We start from the raw sequence: 20,975 nt of genomic DNA, 5'->3' as shown, positions 1-20,975 counted from the left end.
AGATAACTGGAACTGCACACAATACTCCAAAGTAAGCCACACTGACAAGATCAACATAACATCCCAGTTCATGTACTTGACACTTTAATTTATAAAGACCAATGTGCTGAAAGCTTTCTTAATGACCCTTTCTACCCGTGATGTGACTTTCATGGAATTATGGATCAGTATTCCTTCTGTTTTACTGCACTCCTCAGTGCCCTCATACTCACTGTGTAAGACCTGCCCTAGTTTATCCTCCCAAAACGCCACATCTCACACTTGTCCGCATTAAATTCCATCTGCTATTCTTCAGCCCATTTTTCCAGCTGGTCCAGATTCCACTACAAGCTCTGATAATCTTCCTCACTGTCCACTTGGTGTCATCTGTAAATTTCCTGATCCAGGTTACCACATTATCATCCAGGTCAGTGATATAAATGACAAATAATAGTCTTGATGAAGGGTTTCAACCCAAAACATTGACAATTCCTCCCATAGATACAGTTTATGGGAGGAATACAGTTTGAGTTCTTATGGCAGATTGTTGTTCTATGTTCCAGCATCTCCATTCTCTTGCATCTGCAAATGATCGTTGGCAAAGGCAAATAATTAGATGGTTAATAAGTATCCATGCCAGCCATGGCAATGTCCATTAGCTTTGCAAAATCCTCCTCACAGGCATCAAGGAACTTGAGTCTAAGTTGAAAGAACATTCCTCAAGCAAGTCAGGAAACAGTAGATGAAAGTTCCCCTGACTGAACTTGTTCTGGCATTTAACAATTTCTCCTTCAACTTAATTGTGATTACTTTCTCTAGATCAAAAAGTGAGCTATGAAAACTTGCATAGGTCCAAGCTTTGCCCGTCCTTTTGTGAGATATGTGGAACAACTCTGTTTTAGCTTGTTTCAGTCCTTCTCAGGACCCTACCTTCAGTACCTTTTCTGGAACATTGCATTGTTGCTGTTTTCTGCACTCTTACAAGACGCAAAAATTTTGCTATCTTGCTGGAAATTTCAAGCCTGCTCTCTCTTTTACATGGTCCATCTGTGACTATTCCCTTCCCTCATTGGATTTGCACAAATGATTTCCACATAGATACCTCTGAGATCTTTTCTTTAATCTTGTACCGTGGCTTTTCCTTTACCACAGTTGGGAGAGACATTGACTGTGTTTTATGCATTTCTTGCATTTCTGTTCTCACTCTCTCTGCCTGGACAGAGCAAGGATAGGCTTCCCTAAATCTTTTTTCTTCTACCTGGAGTATTCGACAGATCATTATTAGTACCTGTTGTTTTATCTAACTGTTCTCATTAACTATAAACCAGTTGGTTTCAGCGCTGGCTTACCATAGTGACAACTCTGGCTTCAGCTGATCAGAGTTCCCTTCATTCTGTCCACAACTCTCCCACACTTTCCACAATTAAAACTAACAATTTTCTCTCTTTCCTGGTTCTGGTGATGACTTTTTGACCCGACACATTCACCTATTCATGTTTTTGGTGAAGCAAAAGCCAAGTTCCTCTATTATATTTCTAGTGTACATCCAGTCCCAGCATCAGGACAAACCCACCGGAGGTGATTGCACCTTGGTGTATAGGTAGGGGAAAGTAGCATCTTGGAGTCTTTAACATTCATTCTAGACTCCATGAAGCCATACTGTATCAGGCTAAGGAAAGATCCGTCTGATTATGACCTACCATCTTCCAGAAATTGATGAAGTAATGTTCCTGTATATTGAACAAACTTGGAAGAAGCACTAAAAGTAGGAAGAGCAAAGGTGGAGAATTCAGCGCCCTTCACCAATAGTGACTTGGTAGAACCTCTATTAACCTTTTGAGCACTGATGATTATAGCAACCAGACTGAGTTTGCAGCGCATAATGAGTGAACCACAAGGAATTATCATATTTGACATCATCCTCCCCAATCTTTTGGTAGCAGATTCATTTTGTCCATGATGGTAGAGATAGTAACCACTTCATTGATTTTGTGGACTATTATTTTTTCTTCACACTAGAAGCATTACCATGTTGTCTACTATTATATTCATACTAAATGAAACATAACAACATGTACCAACAATAAAACAAACCCCTTTCTTAACTTCCTCCCACACATACAGATGGGCCTACAAATGAGGACAAGCCTCTGACCTCTGGACTGTGACCTGGACTTGCCAACCTATGTGCTTCGACCTATGGTCTTCAACCTTCAGACTTGTCGATCCCTGTACTTGTCAATCATGGGCCTCCAACCTCAGGATATGCCGACTGAACTCGGGCTTCCAATCTGGGACTCACTAACCTTGAACCTCTGACCCCAGCACTCACTGACCTTGAGGATCACTGGCCAAGTTCTCAGGGACCCAGAGATCTCAGACCTCAAACCTCCATTCTTGGGTTCGAAGGCCTCCAATTCGGAGTACTCCAACCTCCGTCTCTTTCCGTTAACTCTTAATTTACTGCCCCTGACTTCTCATTCCCCTCATCCTTGTCCCTACACCAAACATGACCTCTAACTTCCCATACTGTCCCAAAAAACATACCTATGAACTTCAAGACCAAGTCTGAGCTACAAACCCGATAAATGTCATGTTGATCTTGTCATTGTCAATGTATGGCTGCCAGTTAGAGTTTGAGACATTCATAAGATATTCAGACAATTAATGTCCAAATAAACAATTACCAAGCAACAGGAAAGGGACTGAAAGTATTATTAACGATGCTACCAAACAGCGGTTACTCACCAATAACCTGCTCCCTGTTTCCAGAACTACCAGCTCTAGTTCCCTTCACAACCTAATTCAATGCATGGATCAAAGAGCTGAGCTTCAAAGATAAGTTGAGACCGTCTCCCCTTGACATCAAGGATGTAGAGTAATTGATTGACTGCAACATCAAGAAGCCCAGATAAAATTAAATTTAATGAGTATCAAGGTTTGGAAGGTGGTTGTAGGTGTTGGAGATCAGTCAGGATATCACAACAGCAGTTTGTCAGGTTAGTGTTCCTTGCCATTTTTTTTCAGCTACTCCATTGGTGACTTTACTTCCATCATAATGTCAAATATAGGGATGTTTGCTGATGATTGTACATTGTTAAACATTGTGCAATGCCTCAGCAAGCTATCAATTCCATGATTACATGCAACAAAGCCTACATAACACGAGGGGATGAAAAAGTGTGGGAAGCACCAAAGAACCAAGTAATAGACATCATCAACAAGAGAGAGTATCTACCCATGACATTCAGTGGTGCGTGCTCCACCATCAGCATCTTGGTATCTCTGTTAACCAGAAATTCTACTGAACAACAGTCTTCAAACTTTCAAGCTCTACAACCAAGATGGCCAAGTTCAGGTGCGTGGGAACAATACTACCTGCAGGCTCTCTCCAAATTTCACATCATCTTAACTTTTAAATACATTTAAAAAATGCTGGTGAACACAGCAGGCCAGGCAGCATCTATAGGAAGAGGCACAGTCGGCGTTTCAGGCCGAGACCCTTCGTCAGGACTAACTGAAAGAAGAGGTAGTGAGAGATTTGAAAGTGGGAGGGGGAGGGGGCGATCTGAAATGATAGAAGAAGACAGGAGGGGGAGGGATGGAGCTAAGAGCTGGACAGGTGATTGGCAAAAGGGATACTTTCCAGCTTTCCAGCTCTTAGCTCCATCCCTCCCCCTCCTGTCTTCTCCTATCATTTCGGATCTCCCCATCCCCCTGCCACTTTCAGATCTCTTTCTATCTCTTCTTTCAGTTAGTTCTGACGAAGGGTCTCGGCCCGAAACGTCGACTGTACTCCTTCCTATAGATGCTGCCTGGCCTGCTTCTTTCACCAGCATTTTTTATGTGTGTTGCTTGAATTTCCAGCACCTGCAGATTTCCTCGTGTTTGTGTTGAAAATATATTCATGCTTCTTGATTTTTGCTGGATTTAAATCTTGAACTTCACTTCCCATTATCACAGTAGGAGTATCATCTCCACCAGCATCTTAAGGAAGACCATTTTCTTAAGGACAAATAGCCATAGGCATCAAAATCTTGCTTTGCCATTCATGTCCAGATATCAGAAAATAGGTGGGGGATGGGGATATGTCTCTAATGAAGGAGTTGTAAGGCGCTTCTTCCCTCTGCTAACCTGCTGCTCACCCTTGGGCAAGGTATAGCACCGGCTTAGCCCCCTCCCCCCAAATGATTAGGGTCACATGGAGCCATGGTAACAGGTAGTGGATGGTTGTATGCGCAGCTGGTGCATATCCCAAGTCCTGGTTATGCGACCTCTGACGCCAGGCAGACAGTCTCTGAAGAGTACTGATAACTGCTAGGGTCACCTGTCTTGCAAAGTCAACTGGCTAGAAGAAGGCAATGGAAAACCACCTCTGTAGAAAAATTTGCCAAGGATAATCATGGTCAAGACCATGATCATCATATGATGCGGCACATGATGAATGAATGAATCAAAAAATGAGCAAATTAAGCAAAATAAAAAACTTGGGTTCATATATAAAGAAGTTTAACTTGTGTGAAGTACTGAGAGGTACAATTGGCAGTTATCCAAAAAATTAGAATTAATAAGATGACATAGGTAATATTTAGGTGAAGGAATAATATTATTATGAATGAAATAAGTGTGAGATTGTTTGATGAAATTTTATCTAAGTATTTGAATCAACACTGTTGTAAAAATGATTGTTTCTAGCCAATCATTCTGGATGTTTTACTGTGTCACTGGTCAGGTTTGCAAGACATTATTTCACTTTCTTAAGCAGACTGATTAAATCTGTGGTGACGAGAGTTTCATCACTCTGCAAATATTTGCCAAATATTTCTATTTCTGATATACAGTTGGAGACTGGGTGGGAAGAGGAACACTCACAACACGCTGGAGGAACTCAGCAGGTCGGGCAGTATCCGTGGAAACGATCAGTCAACGTTTCGGGCTGGAACACTTCGTCAGGACTGGTGTCAGGAAGAGGTATAGTCAAGGTAACTATGGGAATTGGTAGGTTTATAAAAGATGTCGGTCAACAGTTTGACTCCAGAGAAGGAGACAGAAAAATCAAGAAAGTGGGGGAGGTGCCAGAAATGGACCAAGTGAATTTAAGGGCAGGGTGGAAGTTGGAGGCAAATTTGATAAAATTGATGAGCTCAGCGTGGGTGCATGAAGCAGCACCAATGCAGTCATCAGTGTAGCAGAGGAAGAGTTGGGGAGCATTACCAGGGAAAGCTTGAAACATGGACTGTTCTACGTAGCCAACAAAAAGAAAGCATAGCTAGTGCCTACGTGGGTGCCTATTGCAACCCCTTGAGTCTGGAGAAAGTGGGAGGAGCTGAAGGAAAAATTGTTGAGGGTGAGGATTAGTTCCGCCAGATGGGGGAAGGTGGAGATGGAGCAGAACTGGTTGGTTCTTCCATTGAGAAAGAAATGGAGAGCTTTAAGACCTTTTTGAAGGGGGATAGAAGTGGATAGGGACTGGAAGTCCGTGGTGGAAATGAGGCAGTCAAGACCACGGAATTGAACGTAGTTGAGAATATTGAAAGCATGAGAAGTGTTGTGGATGTAGATGGGAAGGGGCTGAACCAAGGGGGATAGAATGTCATTGAGCTAAGGGGACATGAGTTCAGTGGGGCAGGAATATGCAGGGACAATGGGCTGAGGTTTGTGGATCTTGGGTAGGAGGTAGAAGTGAGCAGTGCGGAGTAAGGGAACTTTGAGTTAGGTGGCAGCAGATGGGAGTTCTCCAGAGATGATGGGGTCAGTGATAGTGTCGAAGGCAGTTTTCTGATGGTCCAGAGTGGGGTGCTCTTTAAGGGGCAGGTATGAGGAGATGTCTGAGAGTTGCTACCTGGCCTCAGCAATGTAGAGGTTAGTCCGCCACACTTCAACAGCACCCCTTCTTTCTGTGGGTGTGATGGTCAGGTTGGGATTGGTGTGGAGAGAGTGGTGCAGTGCGTTCTGAGGGGTAAATTTCGAGGAGGAGAGAGGAGTGCTGAAGTCAAGACGGATGATGTTTCTTTGGCAATCTGGAGATGAAAAGATCCAGAGGAAGCAGAGAACCAGAGTGTAGTGTCCAAGCAGAGAAGGAGTTTGGAGACTGGAGAAAGTGTCATCAGTGCAGGGTAAACATAAACTATACTCAACTTTGAGAAGAACAAACACAATTAGAACAAAAAAAAATCAAAGTCCATTTTTTTGTGCAAAGAGATTAATGTGGCCATATTGTTGCTTGAGGCCCACCATTGGTTGGGATTGACCATGGATCTTGCATCTTAGCTTTCTACGTGATACGCAAACCAGGGCAGTACGATATGGAAAGCAAGCTGTTGCCCATGCAGCAGCCTCCCCCTCTCCTCAGAGTTGATGAATCCAAAGGAACTGCAGAGACCGATATAGTTTGACACCAGTGGCATTTTCAAGAGTTGTCAGTCAGCATTGAACTCAATGTAGGACCATCTTAGGGTCTCCAGCTCAGGACTTTTCTTCATGGTTTACTCCAGACATCTTCCCCATGAATGGGCATAGCCAGAGGTTTGAGATCTCCTTCTCCTAGATGAGCTACAAGTCACAGCTAGAGAGCCCCATCTGCCTAAAGCAATTGATCTTAAGATGCCAGTAATCCGTCTTTTCCCCTTCAGTAGAAACAGTTCTGCCGGGCTTAGTAACTGAGCCACACGTGCTGGACTTGGTTGTTAGAGGCTAGTTCAGAGCATTTAATAGGTAATGGGAGCTGATCCAACTACCACCCCTGGCTATAACAACGTTCAGGAACCACATTGTTAACCTTAAATAACCATATTGTTACTATATTGTGGTTATTAGATTTTGACAGTTGGTTCCAGAACTAATGGTTGAAGGTAAGTAGCTGTTCTTGAACCCGGTTGTGACAGACTTTAAAGACAAAGAAAATTAGTTTAATTTAACCAAAACATTAAAACATACAGTGAAATGCATCATTCTTGGACACGGTCCAAGAATGTACTGGGAGCAGCCCACAATTGTTGTCCTGCTTCTGCTGCCAACATAGCATGCCCACATCTTATTATCCCTAACCTGTACATCTATAGAATGTGGGAGGAAAGTAGAGCACATAGAGGCAAGCCATACAGTCATGGGGATACTGTACAAACTCCTTACAGACAGTGGAGGAAATGACCCTGGGTCACTGGCACTGTATTAGCAATATGCTAACCACTATGATATCCTGCCACCCCTTGAGTGCCCTGTACCTCCTGCCCAATAATAGCCGCAAAAAGATGGTTGATGGGGATTGTTGATGATAGATGTTGCCTTATTGAGGCACAGCCTCCTCCTACAAGTACTACCAGTGGCAAAAATGGATGTGTCTGTGAAGTGTTTGGAAGTCCACTACTCTCTGCAGCTTCTTACATTCAAATTGCCAGATCAGGCCATGATGCAACCAGTCAGGACACTTTCAACCGTGCATCTGTAGAAATTTGTTAGGTTGCCCTATGACAAGCCAAACCTCATTAACCTAAGAAAGTGAAGATGCTGGCAGGCTTATGATGATCTTTGTGTTGGTTAAGGTTTGAGGGTTGCTGCCAGTGATAAAGTATATGAAATGGCATAATCAATTCTGTAAGTTTGGACAGGATGCTTGTTGAAGTCCAATTCAGGTAAATTGCAGGCAAGATGCATTTTCAATACACTAGAAACTTTAAATGCAGTATGTCAGCAATAAATCTAGACATAGTGTATTCAAGCCCCAAGTAATAAGTCTGTGTACTGGTGGACTATTCAATGAATTGTAAATAGCTGATAAATTTAGGTTGAAGTATTTCAAGTCCCATGACTGCTGATTATCAGTATATCTTATTCAAATCTGTGCATAATAGTTTATGCGTCAGTCTGCCACCTAGTGAAAGCTTATTCACATCAGAATTTAAAAGAAAGTTGAATAATTTCCAGTATATGCCAAGCAGCCATTAGCATTATCGTCAAATTGAACATAAATTGGACACTTTGGCCTCATTACTTCCTGAATTTCCTCATTTGCAGATCCCAGTCAGTTCAGATTGGCAACATCTCCTCGACAATCTCCATCAGTACAGATGCACCACAAGGCTGTGTGCTTAGCCCCCTTGTCTACTCGCTTTGCACTTATGACAGCCATATTCAATTTGCTGATTGATACCACTGTTGTATGCTAAATCAAAGGTGGTGACGAATCAGTATGTAGGAGAGAGATTGAAAATCTGGCTGAGTGGTGTCACAACAACATCTTACTCAATATCAGCAAGACCACGGAGCTGATTATTGACTTCAGGAAGAGGAAACCTGAGGTCCATGAGCCAGTCCTCATTGGAGAATCAGAGGTGGGAAGTGTCAGCAACTTTAAATTCCTCAGTGTTATCAATTTGGGGACTATCCTGGGATCACCGTCTAAATGCAATTACAAAGAAAGCATGGCAGTACCTCGACTTCCTTAGAGTTTGCGAAGATTCAACGTGACATCTAAAACTTTGACAAACTTCTATAGATGTGTGGTGGAGAGTATATCTACTGGCTGCACATAGTCTGGTATGAAAACACTAATATCCTTGGATAGAAAATCCTACAAAAAGTGAAGGATACAGTCCAGTCCATCACAGATAAGTCCTCTGCACCATTGAGCACATCTACAAGGAGTGTTGTGCAGGAAAGGAGTATCCATCTTGCAGGACCCCCACCATCCAGGCCATGCCCTCTTCTCTCTGCTTGCATCAGGAAGAAGATACAGGATCCTTGGGACTCACGCCAGCAGGTTCAAGAACAGTTTTTACCCACAACCATCAGGCTGTTGAACCAAAGAGCATAACTTCACTCGCCCCATCACTGAACTAATTGCACAACAAATGGACTCACTTTCAAGATCTCTTCATCTTAAGTTGTCAATATTTATTGCTTATTTATTTATTGTTTTTGTATTTGCAGTTTGTTGTCTTTGCATACTGGTTGAACACTCAAATTGATGCAGTCTTCCATTGATTCTATTATGAACTTACTGAGTATGCCACAAGAAAATGAATCTCAGGGTTGTATATGGTGACACATATGTGCTTTGATAATAAATGTACTTTGACCTTTGAACTTTAAACTGTACAAGGCTGGTAAACAGGGTCAAATGAGGTCCAGTGAGTTTTGCCTAAGTTGTTCTGCAATGCTGGTTGCTGGCCTATATTCCAAAACATCTTAATGATGTTGCTAAAATGTCCAAACTTCCTTTCAACAGTTACAGCAGCTTGTGGTTGAGTACACTAGGGAAAAGGCAATTCTGGATTGGGTGTTGTATAATGAACCAAATTTTATTAGAAAATGTTAAGACACATTTTAAGATAAGAGAAGATTAGGAGGCAGTGATTGTAATATTATAGAATTCACCCTGCCATTTTAGAGGGCGAAGATAAAGTCAGATGTATCAGCACTACAGTGGAGTAAAGGGAACTACAGAGGCATGAGAGAAGAGCTGACCATAGTTGATTGGAAGGGGACGTCAGCAGGGATGACGGCAGAATAATGATAGCTGGAGTTTCTGGGAGTAATTCAGAAGGCACAGGATAGATTCATCCCAAAGAAGTAGTCGCAATCTAAGGAAGGATCAGGCAACTGTGGGTGATAAGGGAAGCCAAGGACAGCATTAAAGCAAATGAGGGAGTATTTAATACAGTAAAAACCAGTGGGAATCTAGAGGATTGGGAAGATTTTAAAAACCAACAGAAGGCAAATAAAAAAGCAATAAGGAGAGAAAAGATGAAATATGATAGGAGGATAGCCAATAATAGGTAAGAGTAGACAAAAAGTTTTTATCAGATATATAAACAGTAAAAGAGATGTGAAAGTGGATATGACGCTGGAGAGGTAGTAAAGGGGGACAAAGAAATGATGAAAGAACTTAAGTATTCTGCGTCGGTCTTCACTGGAAAACACTAGCAGTATGTCAGAAACTTGAGTGTGTCAGGGGGCAGAGTGAGTGTAGTTGCTATTACTATGGAGAAGCTGCCTGGGCAGCCGAAGGGTCCAAAGAAAGATATGTCACCTGGACTACTCCCTAGGGTTTTGAAAGAGGTAGCTGAAGAGAATCACTAGATTCTGGAATGGCTCTAGAGGAGTGGAACTTTGCAAATGTCACTCCACTTTTTAAGAAAGACGGGAGGCAAAGCATAGGGGGCTATAGGTCTGTTAGCCTGAATTCACTGGTTGGAGCCCATTATTAAGGATGAGGTTTTGCGGTATTAGGAGGCACATGATAAAATAGGCCAAAGTCGGTATGATTTCGTTAAGGGGAAATCTTGCCTGACAAATCTGTTGGAATTCTTTGAGGGAAAAGCAGGCAGGACAGACAAAGGAGAGTCAGCGTATATCAGTCACTTGGAATTGATGGCCAAGTTTACAGATGGTACAAACATAGGTGGAGGGGCATATAATGTTGAGGAAGCAGGGAGTTTGCAGAAGGACTTTGACAAATTAGGAGAGTGGGCAATGAAGTGGCAATATAGTGTAGGAACATGTATGGTCATGAACTTCGGTAGAAGGAATAAAGGCCTAGACTATTTTCTAAGTGGGGAGAAAATTCAGAAATATGAGGTGCAAAGGGACTTGAGAGTTGTTCTGTAGGATTCCCTAAAGGTTAACTTTCAGGTTGAATTGCCGCTACAGAAGGCAAATGTAATGTTAGTATTCATTTCAAGAGGACTAGAATATAAAAGCAAGGATCTAATGCAGAGGCTTTATACGGCATTGTCAGGTCACACTTGGAGTATCGTGAACAGCTTTGGGCCTAAAGCTCCAAAAAGGCTTTGACCAGCGGCAAATCCGGACATTGGAGATTTTGAGAGGAGGGGACTTCAATCAGGTCCACTACCTGAGTACAAAAGGCAGCAGTAGGTCAGTACAACCAAAAAGAGCTTTTACCAGCAACCGTTCGGTGTTTGCGATTGATTAACACGAGCAAACTAAAGGAAGGCAGGAACAAGTGCTGTGGCCACCATCAGAGTGGACAGAGTCAGAATGGGTTTAGCTCTTCGAGGCTTCTGTGAAGAGAGGCTACAGTCAGAGAAAGCAAAGTAATGAAAAACTCTAGGTTAGGTTTTTCTTTCTTCCCTTCTTTGTATCTGCTCAGCTAGGATAATGGAAACGCCAGGCAGGGAAGTTGAATGTTCCTTTTGTGGGTTGTGAGAAAGCAGAGAGACCTCCAGTGACTCTGACAACTACAACAGCGAGAAGTGCATCCAGCTTCAGCTTCTATCAATCCGCGTTCAGGAGTTGGAGCTGGAACTGGATGAACTCTGGATCATTCAGGAGGCTGAAGGGATGATAGATAGGGCATATAGAGAAGTAGTTACATCCAAGGTGCAGGACACAGGAGGCTAGGTGACAGTGAGGAAGAGGGAAAGAGGACAAGGAGCCAGTGCAGAATAGCCCTATGGCAATCCCCCTCAACAAAGGTATATCACTTTGGATACTGTCAGAGGATGGGATGGGGGGGAAATGACCTACCAGAGGAAAGTCACAGTGGTCAGGTCCCTGGCACTGAGCCTGCCTCTATGATGCATACAGGAAGAGGAGAGAAAAGGCAAATGTGGTGATAGGGGATTCATTAGTTAGGGGAACGGACAAGAAATTCTGTGGGTGAGATCGAGATTCCCGTATGGTTTGTTGGCTCCCGGGTGCCAGGTTCCAGGATATTTCAGATTGAGTCCTCAGCATTCTTAAGAGGGAGGGTGAACAAACCAGAAGACATAGTCTATGTAAGTACTAGTAATGTGGGTAGGGTGAATGATGAGGTTATGCATTGGGTGTTCAGGGAGTTGGGTGCTAAGTTAAAGGACAGGACCTCCAGGGTTGTGATCTCAGGATTGCTACCATGTCACATGCTAGTGAGGCCAGAAATAGGAAGATTATTCAGTTCAATACGTGGCTACGTTGTTGGTGTAGGAGGGAGGACATAAGATTTTTGAATCGTTGTGCTCTCTTCCAGGGAAGGTGGGACCTGTATAGAAGGGAATGTTTGCATCTGAGCTGGAGGGGGACTAATATCCTAGTGGGAAAGGTTTGTTAATGCTGCATGGTGGGATTTAAGCCAGAGTTTCAGAGGGATGGGAACCAAAGCTCCAGAACAGTTAGTGGAGAGGTTGTGGAGACAGATATTGATAAAACATCAGAGAAAATTAGGAATCAAAAGGTTGAGCATGGCGCGACTCGTGTCCTGAGCTGCCTATATTTAAATGCAAGAAGTATTGTAGGAAAGGGGATAATAGTGCTGAAGATGATGTAGCTGGTTTACAAACAGAGGCAATGTGTAGTGAGGAGAGGCTGTTGATAGGGTAAAATTGCAGTCAACAGGATGAGTTACAAGATAAAAGGCAGTCAAAATTGAAAAGGGTGAATACAGACAAGAGGAATTCTGACTGAAGGTGTTATATTTGCATGCACTCCTTATATGGAATAAGGTAGATGAACTTGTAGTGCAGTTACACATTGGCAGGTATGATATTGTAGGCGTCACTGAATCATGGCTGAAAGATTATAGCTGGGAGCGTAATGTCCAAGGATACACATTGTATCAAAAGGATAGGCAGGAAGGCAGAGGGAGCAGCGATTGTCTGGTGGTTAAAAATCAAATCAAATCATTGGAAGGAGGTGACATAGGGCCAGAAGGTGTTGAATCATTGTGGATTGAGCTAAGGAACTGCAAAGATAAAAAGACCCTGTTGGGAGTTGTATACAGACCCCCAACCAATAGTAAGGATGTGGCCTACAAATTACAATGGGAGATAGAAAATGCATGCCAAAAGGACAATGTTATAATAGTCATAGGGAAATTAAATATGCAGGTAGATTGAGAAAATCAGGTTGATGCGGGATTCCAAGAGGGGGAATTTCTGGAATGCCTATGAGATGGCTTTTTAGAGCAGCTCATGATTGAGCCCACTAGGGGATCAGCTATTCTGGATTGGGTGTTCTGCAATGAACCAGAATTGATTAGAGAGCTTAAGGTAAGAAAAGAAAAACCTTTGGGACAAGTGATTATAATATGATTGAATTCACCCTGAAATATGAGAGGGAGAAGCTAAAGTCAGATGTATCAGTATTACAGTGGAGTAAAGGGAACTGATTGGAAAAGAGCACTGGCAGGGATGATGGCAGAGCAGTAATGGCTGGAATTTCTGGAAGCAATTTGAAAGGCACAGGATATATACATCCCAAAGAGGAAGAAATATTCTAAAGGAAAGATGACATAACTGTGGCTAACAAGAGAAGTTGAAGTCAATATAAAAGCCAAAGAGAGGGCATATAATAGAACAAAAATTAGTGACAAGTTAGAGTACTCGAAGCTTTCAAAAACCTACAGCAGGTAACTAAAAAAGTCATTAGGAAGGTAAAGGTGGAATACGAAATTAAGCTAGTCAATAGAGGATACCAAAAATTTCTTCAGATACATAAAGTGTAAAAGAGAGGCGAGGGTGGATATTGGATCACTGGAAAATGTTGCTGGACAGGTAGTAACGGGGGACATTGAAATGGCGGATGAACTGAGTATTTTGTGTCAGTCTTCACTGTGGAAGATGCTAGCGGTATGGTGGAAGTTCCAGGTGTCAGGGGTCATGAAGTGAGTAAAGTTACCATAACTACAGAGAAGACACTTGGAAAACTGAAAGGTCTGAAGTCAACAGGACCAGATGGTGTACAGCACAGGGTTCCAAAAGAGACGGCTGAAGAGATTGTGAAGACATTAGTAATGATCTTTCAAGAATCACTAGATTCTGGAATGGTTCTGGAAGACTAGAAAATTACAAATGTCACTACACTCTTCAAGATGGGAGAGAGGCAAAAGAAAGGAAATATAGGCCACTCAGTCTGACCTCAATGGTTGGCAAGTTGTTGGAGTTGGTTACTAAGGATGAGGTGTCAGGTACTTGGAGGCACATGATAAAATAGGCTGTAGTCAGCATGGTTTCCTCAAGGGAAAGTCTTGCTGGATAGATCTTTTGGAATTCTTTGAAGAAATAACAAGCAGGATAGACAAAGGAAAATTGGTTGATATTGTATCCTTGGATTTTCAGAAGGCCTTTGACAAGTTGCCACACATGAGACTGTTTAGCAAGCTATGAGCCCATGGTATTACAGGAAAGATTCTAGCATGGATAAAGCAGTGGCTGATTGGCAGGAGGCAAAGAGTGGGAATAAAGGAAGCTTTTCTGGCTAGCTGCCAGTGACTAGTGGTATTCCACAGGGGTCTGTGTTGGGATTGATTCTCTTTAGACATAAAACATAGGAGCAGTATTAGGCCATTTGACCCATTGTGTCTGCTCCGCCATTCAATCATGGCTGATGCTTTTTTCCTCTCCTCAGTCCCACTCCCCACCCTTCTCCCCTTAACTTTTGATGCTGTATCCAATCAAGAACCAATGACTTGGTAATAAATACCACAAATTCATCACCCTCTGGCTAAAGAAATTTCTCTGGATCTATGTTTTAAATGGACGCCACTCTATCCAGAGGCTGTGCCCTCTTGTTCTAGACTCCCCCACCATGGGAAGCATTCTTACCACATCTACTCAGACTAGGCCTTTCAACATTTGAAAGGTTTCAATGAGATTCCCCCCATCCTTCTAAACTCCAGTGAGTACAGATCCAGAGCCATTAAACGATCCTCGTATGATAACTCTTTCATTCCCGGAATCATCCTTTTTATGTTATATGTCAATGATTTGTATGATGGATTTGATGGCTTTGTTGCAAAGTTTGCAGATGATATGAAGATAGGTGGAGTGGCAGGTGGTTTTGAGGAAGTAGAGAGGCTACAGAAGGACTTAGACAGATCATGAGAATGGGCAAAGAAATGGCAGATGGAATAGTGTCGGGAAGTGTATGGTCGTGCACTTTGGTGGAACAAATGAAAGGGTTGACTATTCTCTAAATGGAGGGAACTACAAAAAATGGAGATGCAAAGGGACTTGAGAGTCCTTATTTATGGTTCCCTAAAGGCTAATTTGCAGGCTGAATCTGCGGTGAGGAGAGCAAATGTGATGTTAGCATTCATTTCAAGAGGACTAGAATATAAAAGCAAGGATGTAATACTGAGAATTTATAAAGCCCTAGTGAGGTCTTACCTAAAGAATTGTGAGCAGTTTTGGGCCCCTTATCTTAGAAAGGATGTGCTGAAACTGGAGGGGGTTCACGGAAATGATGGATTGAATGGCTTGTCCTATGAAGAGTGATTGATGGCTCTGGACCTGATTTCACTAGAATTCAGAAACCTATTGAAATGATGGATTGAATGTTGAAAGGCCTTGATAGAGTGAATGTGGAGAGGATGTTTCCTAGGGTGGGAGAGTCTAAGACCAGAGGACACAGCCTCAGAATAGAGGGGCAGCCTTTTAGAATGGAGGTGAGGAGGAATTTCTTTAGCTGGAGAGTATCTCTGGAATTCTTTGCCACAGACAGTATGGAGGTTAAGTCTTTATGTATATTTAAGGCAGAGATTGATAGATTCTTGATTGGTCAGGGCATGAAGGGATATGGGGAGAAGGCAGGATATTGGGGCTGAGAGGAAAATTGGACCAGCCATGAAGAAATGGCGGAGCAGACTCGATGGGCCAAATGGCCTAATTCTGCTACTCTATCTTACGGTCTTACCTAAACAAAGATATGCTGGCATTGAAGAAGGGTCTAGAGAAGGTTCACAAGCTGGGAATGAAAGGGTATATGTGAGGAGTGGTTGGTGGCTCTGAGCCTTATACTCTCTGGAGTTTAGTAGAATGTGGGGTGATCTCTTTGAAATCTATTGAATATTGAAAGGCCTAGATAACGGTGGATGTTGAGAGGATGTTTCCTACTGTAGCTGAGTCTAGAACCAGAGGGCACAGCCTCAAAATAGAAGGACATTCCTTTTGAACAGAGATGAGGAGGAATTTCTTTAGCCAGTGGATAGCGAATCTGTAGAATTCACTGCTGAAGATGGCTTTGGAAACCATGGTTAAAGTGGAGGTTGATACGTTCTTGATGGGTAAGATCATCAGAGATTATGGAGAGAAGGCAGAATAATGCAACACTCACAACACGCTGGAGGAACTCAGCAGGTCGGGCAGCATTCATGGAAAAATATCGGTCGACGTTTCAGGCCAGAACCCTTCGTCAGGACTGTAGGGGGAAGGGGCAGAGGCCCTACAGTCCTGACAAAGAGTTCCGGCTCGAAACGTCGACTGATCTTTTTCCATGAATGCTGCCCGACCTGCTGAGTTCCTCCAGCGTGTTGTGAGTGTTGCTTTGACCCCAGCATCTGCAGATTATTTTGTGTTGAGGCAGAATAATGAGGTTGAGAGGGATAATAAATCAGCTATGATGAAATGGCGAAGAAGGCATGTTGATCCAAATGGCCTAATTCTGCTCCTATGCCTTATGGTCTTATGGTCAAATTTTCGGATGTTGAGGAATGCAATGGATTTGAGGTTATTTGATAAAGTGCCACTGAGGCCCAGAATAAGCTGTAGCCTTAATGAATGGTGGAACAGAGAAAAGGCCAAGTGTCTTCTCAGGGCTGCTTTATCTTGCGCTATTTCCAGATTTTGGTTTGACACTTCATATCAAAAGAACTCATATCAAAGGCAGGGAGGTCAATATCCTAGGGAGATTGTTTGCTAGTGCTGCTGGGGAGGCTTTAAACCAAAATGGCAGGGGGAGGGGAACCCACACAGAAAAGAAGAGGGAAGTGATTCAGAGACCAAAGCTAGAGTTAGTGAAGTAAAAAGTAAGAGTAGAGTGCATGAAAGTAAAAAGCAAAAATCTCATAGGTCACGAGATTCTGAAAGGAAAATGAGAATAAGGGTACTTTATCTAAATGCCCATAGTATTAGAAACAAGGTTAGTGAACCTGTGGCACAGATCAGTACCAAAGCATATTATTTAATGGCCATTACAGAAACCTGGTTGCAAGGTGGAGATGACTGGGAATTAAATATCCAAGGGTATCAGGTAATACGGAAAGATAGGCAGGAAGGCAAAGGAGGTGGGATGGCGCTCTTGATTAGGGATGAGATCAGGGTGATTGTGAGAGACAATATAAGATCTACGGAGCAGAATGTTGAGTCCATCTGGGTAGAGATTAAGAATAGTAAAGGGAAAAAGTCACTGGTGGGTGTTGTTTGTAGGTCACCTAATAAAAATATTGCAGTGGCAGAGGCAATTAACCAAGAAATAACTGAGGCCTGTAAGAACAGAATGGCAGTTGTCATGGGGGATTTTAACTTCCACATAGATTGGGTGAATCAGGTTGGTCAAGGAAGTCTTGAGGAGGACTTCATCGACTGCATCTGTGATGGCTTTCTTAAGCAGCATGTTAGTGAACCTGCAAGGGAAAATACTATCTTAGATAATCCTGTGCAATGAGACAGGTAAGATTAATGATCTTGTAGTCAGAGATCCTCTTGGAAAGAGTGATCATAGTATGATCGCATTCAGATGGAGGATGAAATAGTTAGATCTAAAACTAGTGTATTATGCTTGAACAAGGGAGACTACAACAGGATGAGGGAGGAGTTGGCTAATGTGGATTGGGAGCACAGGCTATTTGGTAGGACAGTTGAGGAACAGTGGAATACTTTCAAAGAGATTTTTCACAGCGCTCGACGAAAGTATATTCCAGTCAAAAGTAAGGACAGTAAGTGTGGGGAGAGCCAGCCTTGGATAACTAAGGAAATAAAAGATAGTATCAAATTAACAGCTCATGTGTACGAAGTCACAAAGAGTAGTGGGAGACAGGAGGATTGGGAAAACTTCAAACAGCAACAGAGAACAACTAAACAAGAAATAAGGAAAGGGAAGATAGAGTATGAAAGTAAATTAGCACAAAATATAAAAACAGATAGCAAAGGTTTTTATAAATATATAAAGCAGAAGAAGGTGGCTAAAATCAGCGTAGGTCCCTTGGAAGATGATAAAGGGAAATTGATATTGGGTGATAAGGAAATGGCTGAGGCATTGAACGACTATTTTGTGTTGGTCTTCACGGTGCTAATATGCTAAAGAAGGATGTTATGGATGAAATGGGAGGTGAAGACCTCGATAAAATCACTGTCACTGAAGAGATAGTGATGAGCAAACTAGAGGGCCTGAAGGTAGGTAAGTCCCCTGGTCCTGATGGGATGCATCCCAGGGTGCTGAAGGAATTGGCGGAAGTTATAGTAGACACATTGGTAATAATTTATCAAAATTCTCTAGACTCTGGCAGGTCCCGGCAGATTGGAAGACAGCAAATGTCACGTCACTTTTAAAAAATGGATGTAGGCAAAAGATGGGCAACTATAGGCCAGTTAGCTTAACATCTGTAGTTGGGAAGATGCTTGAAGCTGTCAAGGAAACATTAGGAAGAAATAGCGAAACATTCAGAAAGGAGTGGTTCCATTAGATAGCCGCAGCATGGATTCAGAAAGGGCAGGTCCTGTTTGACAAACTTACCGGAGTTCTTTGAGGACATAATGAATGCAGTGGATAGAGGGGAACAGGTGGATGTCGTATACTTGGATTTCCAGAAGGCGTTCGATAAGGTGCCGCACAAGAGACTTATAAATAAGATATGGATGCCTGGAGTCGGAGGAAGTGTGTTGGCATGGATAGTGGATTGGTTAACCGATAAAAGGCAGAGAGTTGGTATAAATGGGTGTTTCTCCAGTTGGCAGTCTGTGGTGAGTGGGGTGCTGCAGGGGTCGGTGTTGGGCCCGCAGCTGTTTACCATTTACGTTGATGATTTGGAAGAGGGGACTGAGTGTAGCATAGCAAAATTTGCTGATGACACTAAACTGAGTGGAAAAGCAAATTATACAAAGGATGTGGAGAGTCTGAAGAGGGATATAGATAGGTTAAGTGAATGGGCAAAGGTCTGGCAGATGGAATACAACGTTAGTAAATGTGAGATCATCCACTTTGGAAGGAATAATAGAAGAGCAGATTATTATTTAAATGGTGAAAGATTGCAGCATGCTGTTGTGCAGAGGGACTTGGGAGTGCTTGTGCATGAATCGCAAAAAGTTGGCTTGCAGGTACAACAGGTTATTAAGAAGGCAAATGGAATGTTGGCCTTCATTGCCAGAGGGATTGAATTCAAGAGCAGGGAGGTCATGCTGCAACTGTACAGGGTACTGGTGAGACCGCACCTGGAGTACTGTGTGCAGTTCTGGTCTCCATACTTGAGGAAGGATCTACTGGCTTTGGAGGCAGTGCAGAGGAGGTTCACCAGGTTGATTCCAGGTATGAAGAGGTTAACATATGAGGAGAGATTGAGTCGCCTGGGACTATACTCTCTGGAGTTCAGAAGAATGAGAGGGGATCTTATAGAAACATACAGAATTTTGAAAGGGGTAGATAAGATAGAAGTAGGAAAGTTGTTTCCATTGGTAGGTGAGACTAGAACTAAGGGACATTGCCTCAAGATTCAGGGGAGAAGATTTAGGACGGAGATGAGGAGAAACTGTTTTTCCCAGAGAATGGTGAGTCTGTGGAATTCTCTGCCCAGGGAAGCAGTTGAGGCTTCTTCACTAAGTATATTTAAGAAACAGTTAGATAGGTTTTTACATAGTAAGGGAATTAAGGGTTCCAGGGAAAAGGCAGGTAGATGGAGCTGAGTTTACAGACAGATCAGCCATGATCTTATTGAATGGCGGGGCAGGCTCGAAGGGCCGGATGGCCTACTCCTGCTCCTATTTCTTATGTTCTTATAACTGTTTCAGTGGATCAGATGCCCTGCCTGATTAGTTTGATATATAAGACCCTTTCCACTATTCAAAGAAAGGTAGAGCTTGCATTGTGTCTTGACCAAAATCTATCTATCTATCAATACTAACATTGCAAATTATCTGCTTGCTTCTCATCACCAGAATCCAACTGCAAGTGTTGTTAGGCAAAGACTAGAAGTAGCAGTGGTGTGTTTTCTGTAAGGCCAACCTAATATGGAAGTGGACTCATGCCAGATGAGGCCCAAGAAAGTCTCTAGCATCCAGAATGAGAAAGAGTAGCAGTTATCCTTGACAGCTTGGCAAGAAAATTTAATTCTACCCCCACATGCTCTAGGGTGGGAAACAGGGACCTCAAATCTTTTAAACAGGAATGAGTCAGTAGTGCGAGCTGAAAATATTAAACTGATTAATGGTGGAATAGTACAATAAGTCAATTGATGTCTCAATAAGTGGTATTTTTGTTACTTTTCCACTGACAGTCATATTGAATGACTGTTAGTGAACTAAAGGCAAAACTATTTCTGGGTAGATTATAGTGAAAGCAAAGGAATTTCAAAAGGGGTAAATTTTTGTTGAAAGTTTAAAAACTATTTTTATTTTTGATGTTCTTTTAATCTTGATGGAAAACAGCTATAACAAAATCACCCTTTTAAAAATGTTGCTGATTTTGCTAAATGCTTTTATAATATCCAGGGGATTGCCTCCTACTTTGCAGCAAAATATTTCAATAATTGCTGAAATCACACTCAATTTAGGAATGATAATTGATTAGTGTTGCCAATGAGGAGAAATGTAACTTTGAAGGAACAATTTAGACCATAAGATATAGGAGCAGAATTAGGCCATTTGGCCCATTGAGTCTGCTCCACCATTTCATCATGGCTGATCCAATTTTCCTCTCAGCCCCAATCTCCTGCCTTCTCCCCTTATCCCTTCATACCCTGACCAATCAAGAATCTGCCATCTTAGATAACAAATAAAAGGTAAAGCCTAATATTAGTAGTCAGAAGTTCAGATTTTGGGGAATATTATGATGTTGTAAATGAGCTCAAAACCAAGAAGCATTTTCAGCTTGAATGAAGGAACTAACATCTTTTAGTGGGAAAATGCTTCAGGTCAAGCTTAAGAATTTGTTTATTGTCCAATACTCACGGGTAAACTGAACATATGTAAGCAATTAGATCCCATGAAATGATTGCAGGCAGCTAAATGTTAAAAGCGAGTCATGTGTATTGATTATCTGGATACTCTTAAGTTAAAAGAAAGCACATC

General features: G+C 42.4%; 1 protein-coding gene across 8 annotated transcripts in view; it reads left to right on the top strand.

The window, feature by feature from the left end:
* The window catches only part of srpx2 (sushi-repeat containing protein X-linked 2), a 143,402-nt gene that overhangs the window by 23,996 nt on the left and 98,431 nt on the right, over window positions 1-20,975 (top strand). For 6 of the 8 annotated variants that reach the window (XM_072270651.1, XM_072270649.1, XM_072270650.1 and 3 more), the window contains 2 exons: window positions 2,104-3,337; window positions 4,821-4,961. In XM_072270651.1, the coding sequence (XP_072126752.1) occupies window positions 3,091-3,337; window positions 4,821-4,961 (388 nt within the window). In that variant the 5' untranslated portion in view covers window positions 2,104-3,090. Of the gene's footprint in view, window positions 1-2,103; window positions 3,338-4,820; window positions 4,962-10,717; window positions 10,858-20,975 lie in introns of all 8 variants that reach the window. The other 2 variants (XM_072270652.1, XM_072270653.1) reach the window with 2 other exon arrangements.

This window comes from Mobula birostris, chromosome 10 (assembly GCF_030028105.1).
Source record: "Mobula birostris isolate sMobBir1 chromosome 10, sMobBir1.hap1, whole genome shotgun sequence".
NCBI classification, from domain to species: domain Eukaryota; kingdom Metazoa; phylum Chordata; class Chondrichthyes; order Myliobatiformes; family Myliobatidae; genus Mobula; species Mobula birostris.
This window is presented reverse-complemented; position numbering and strand designations above follow the sequence as displayed.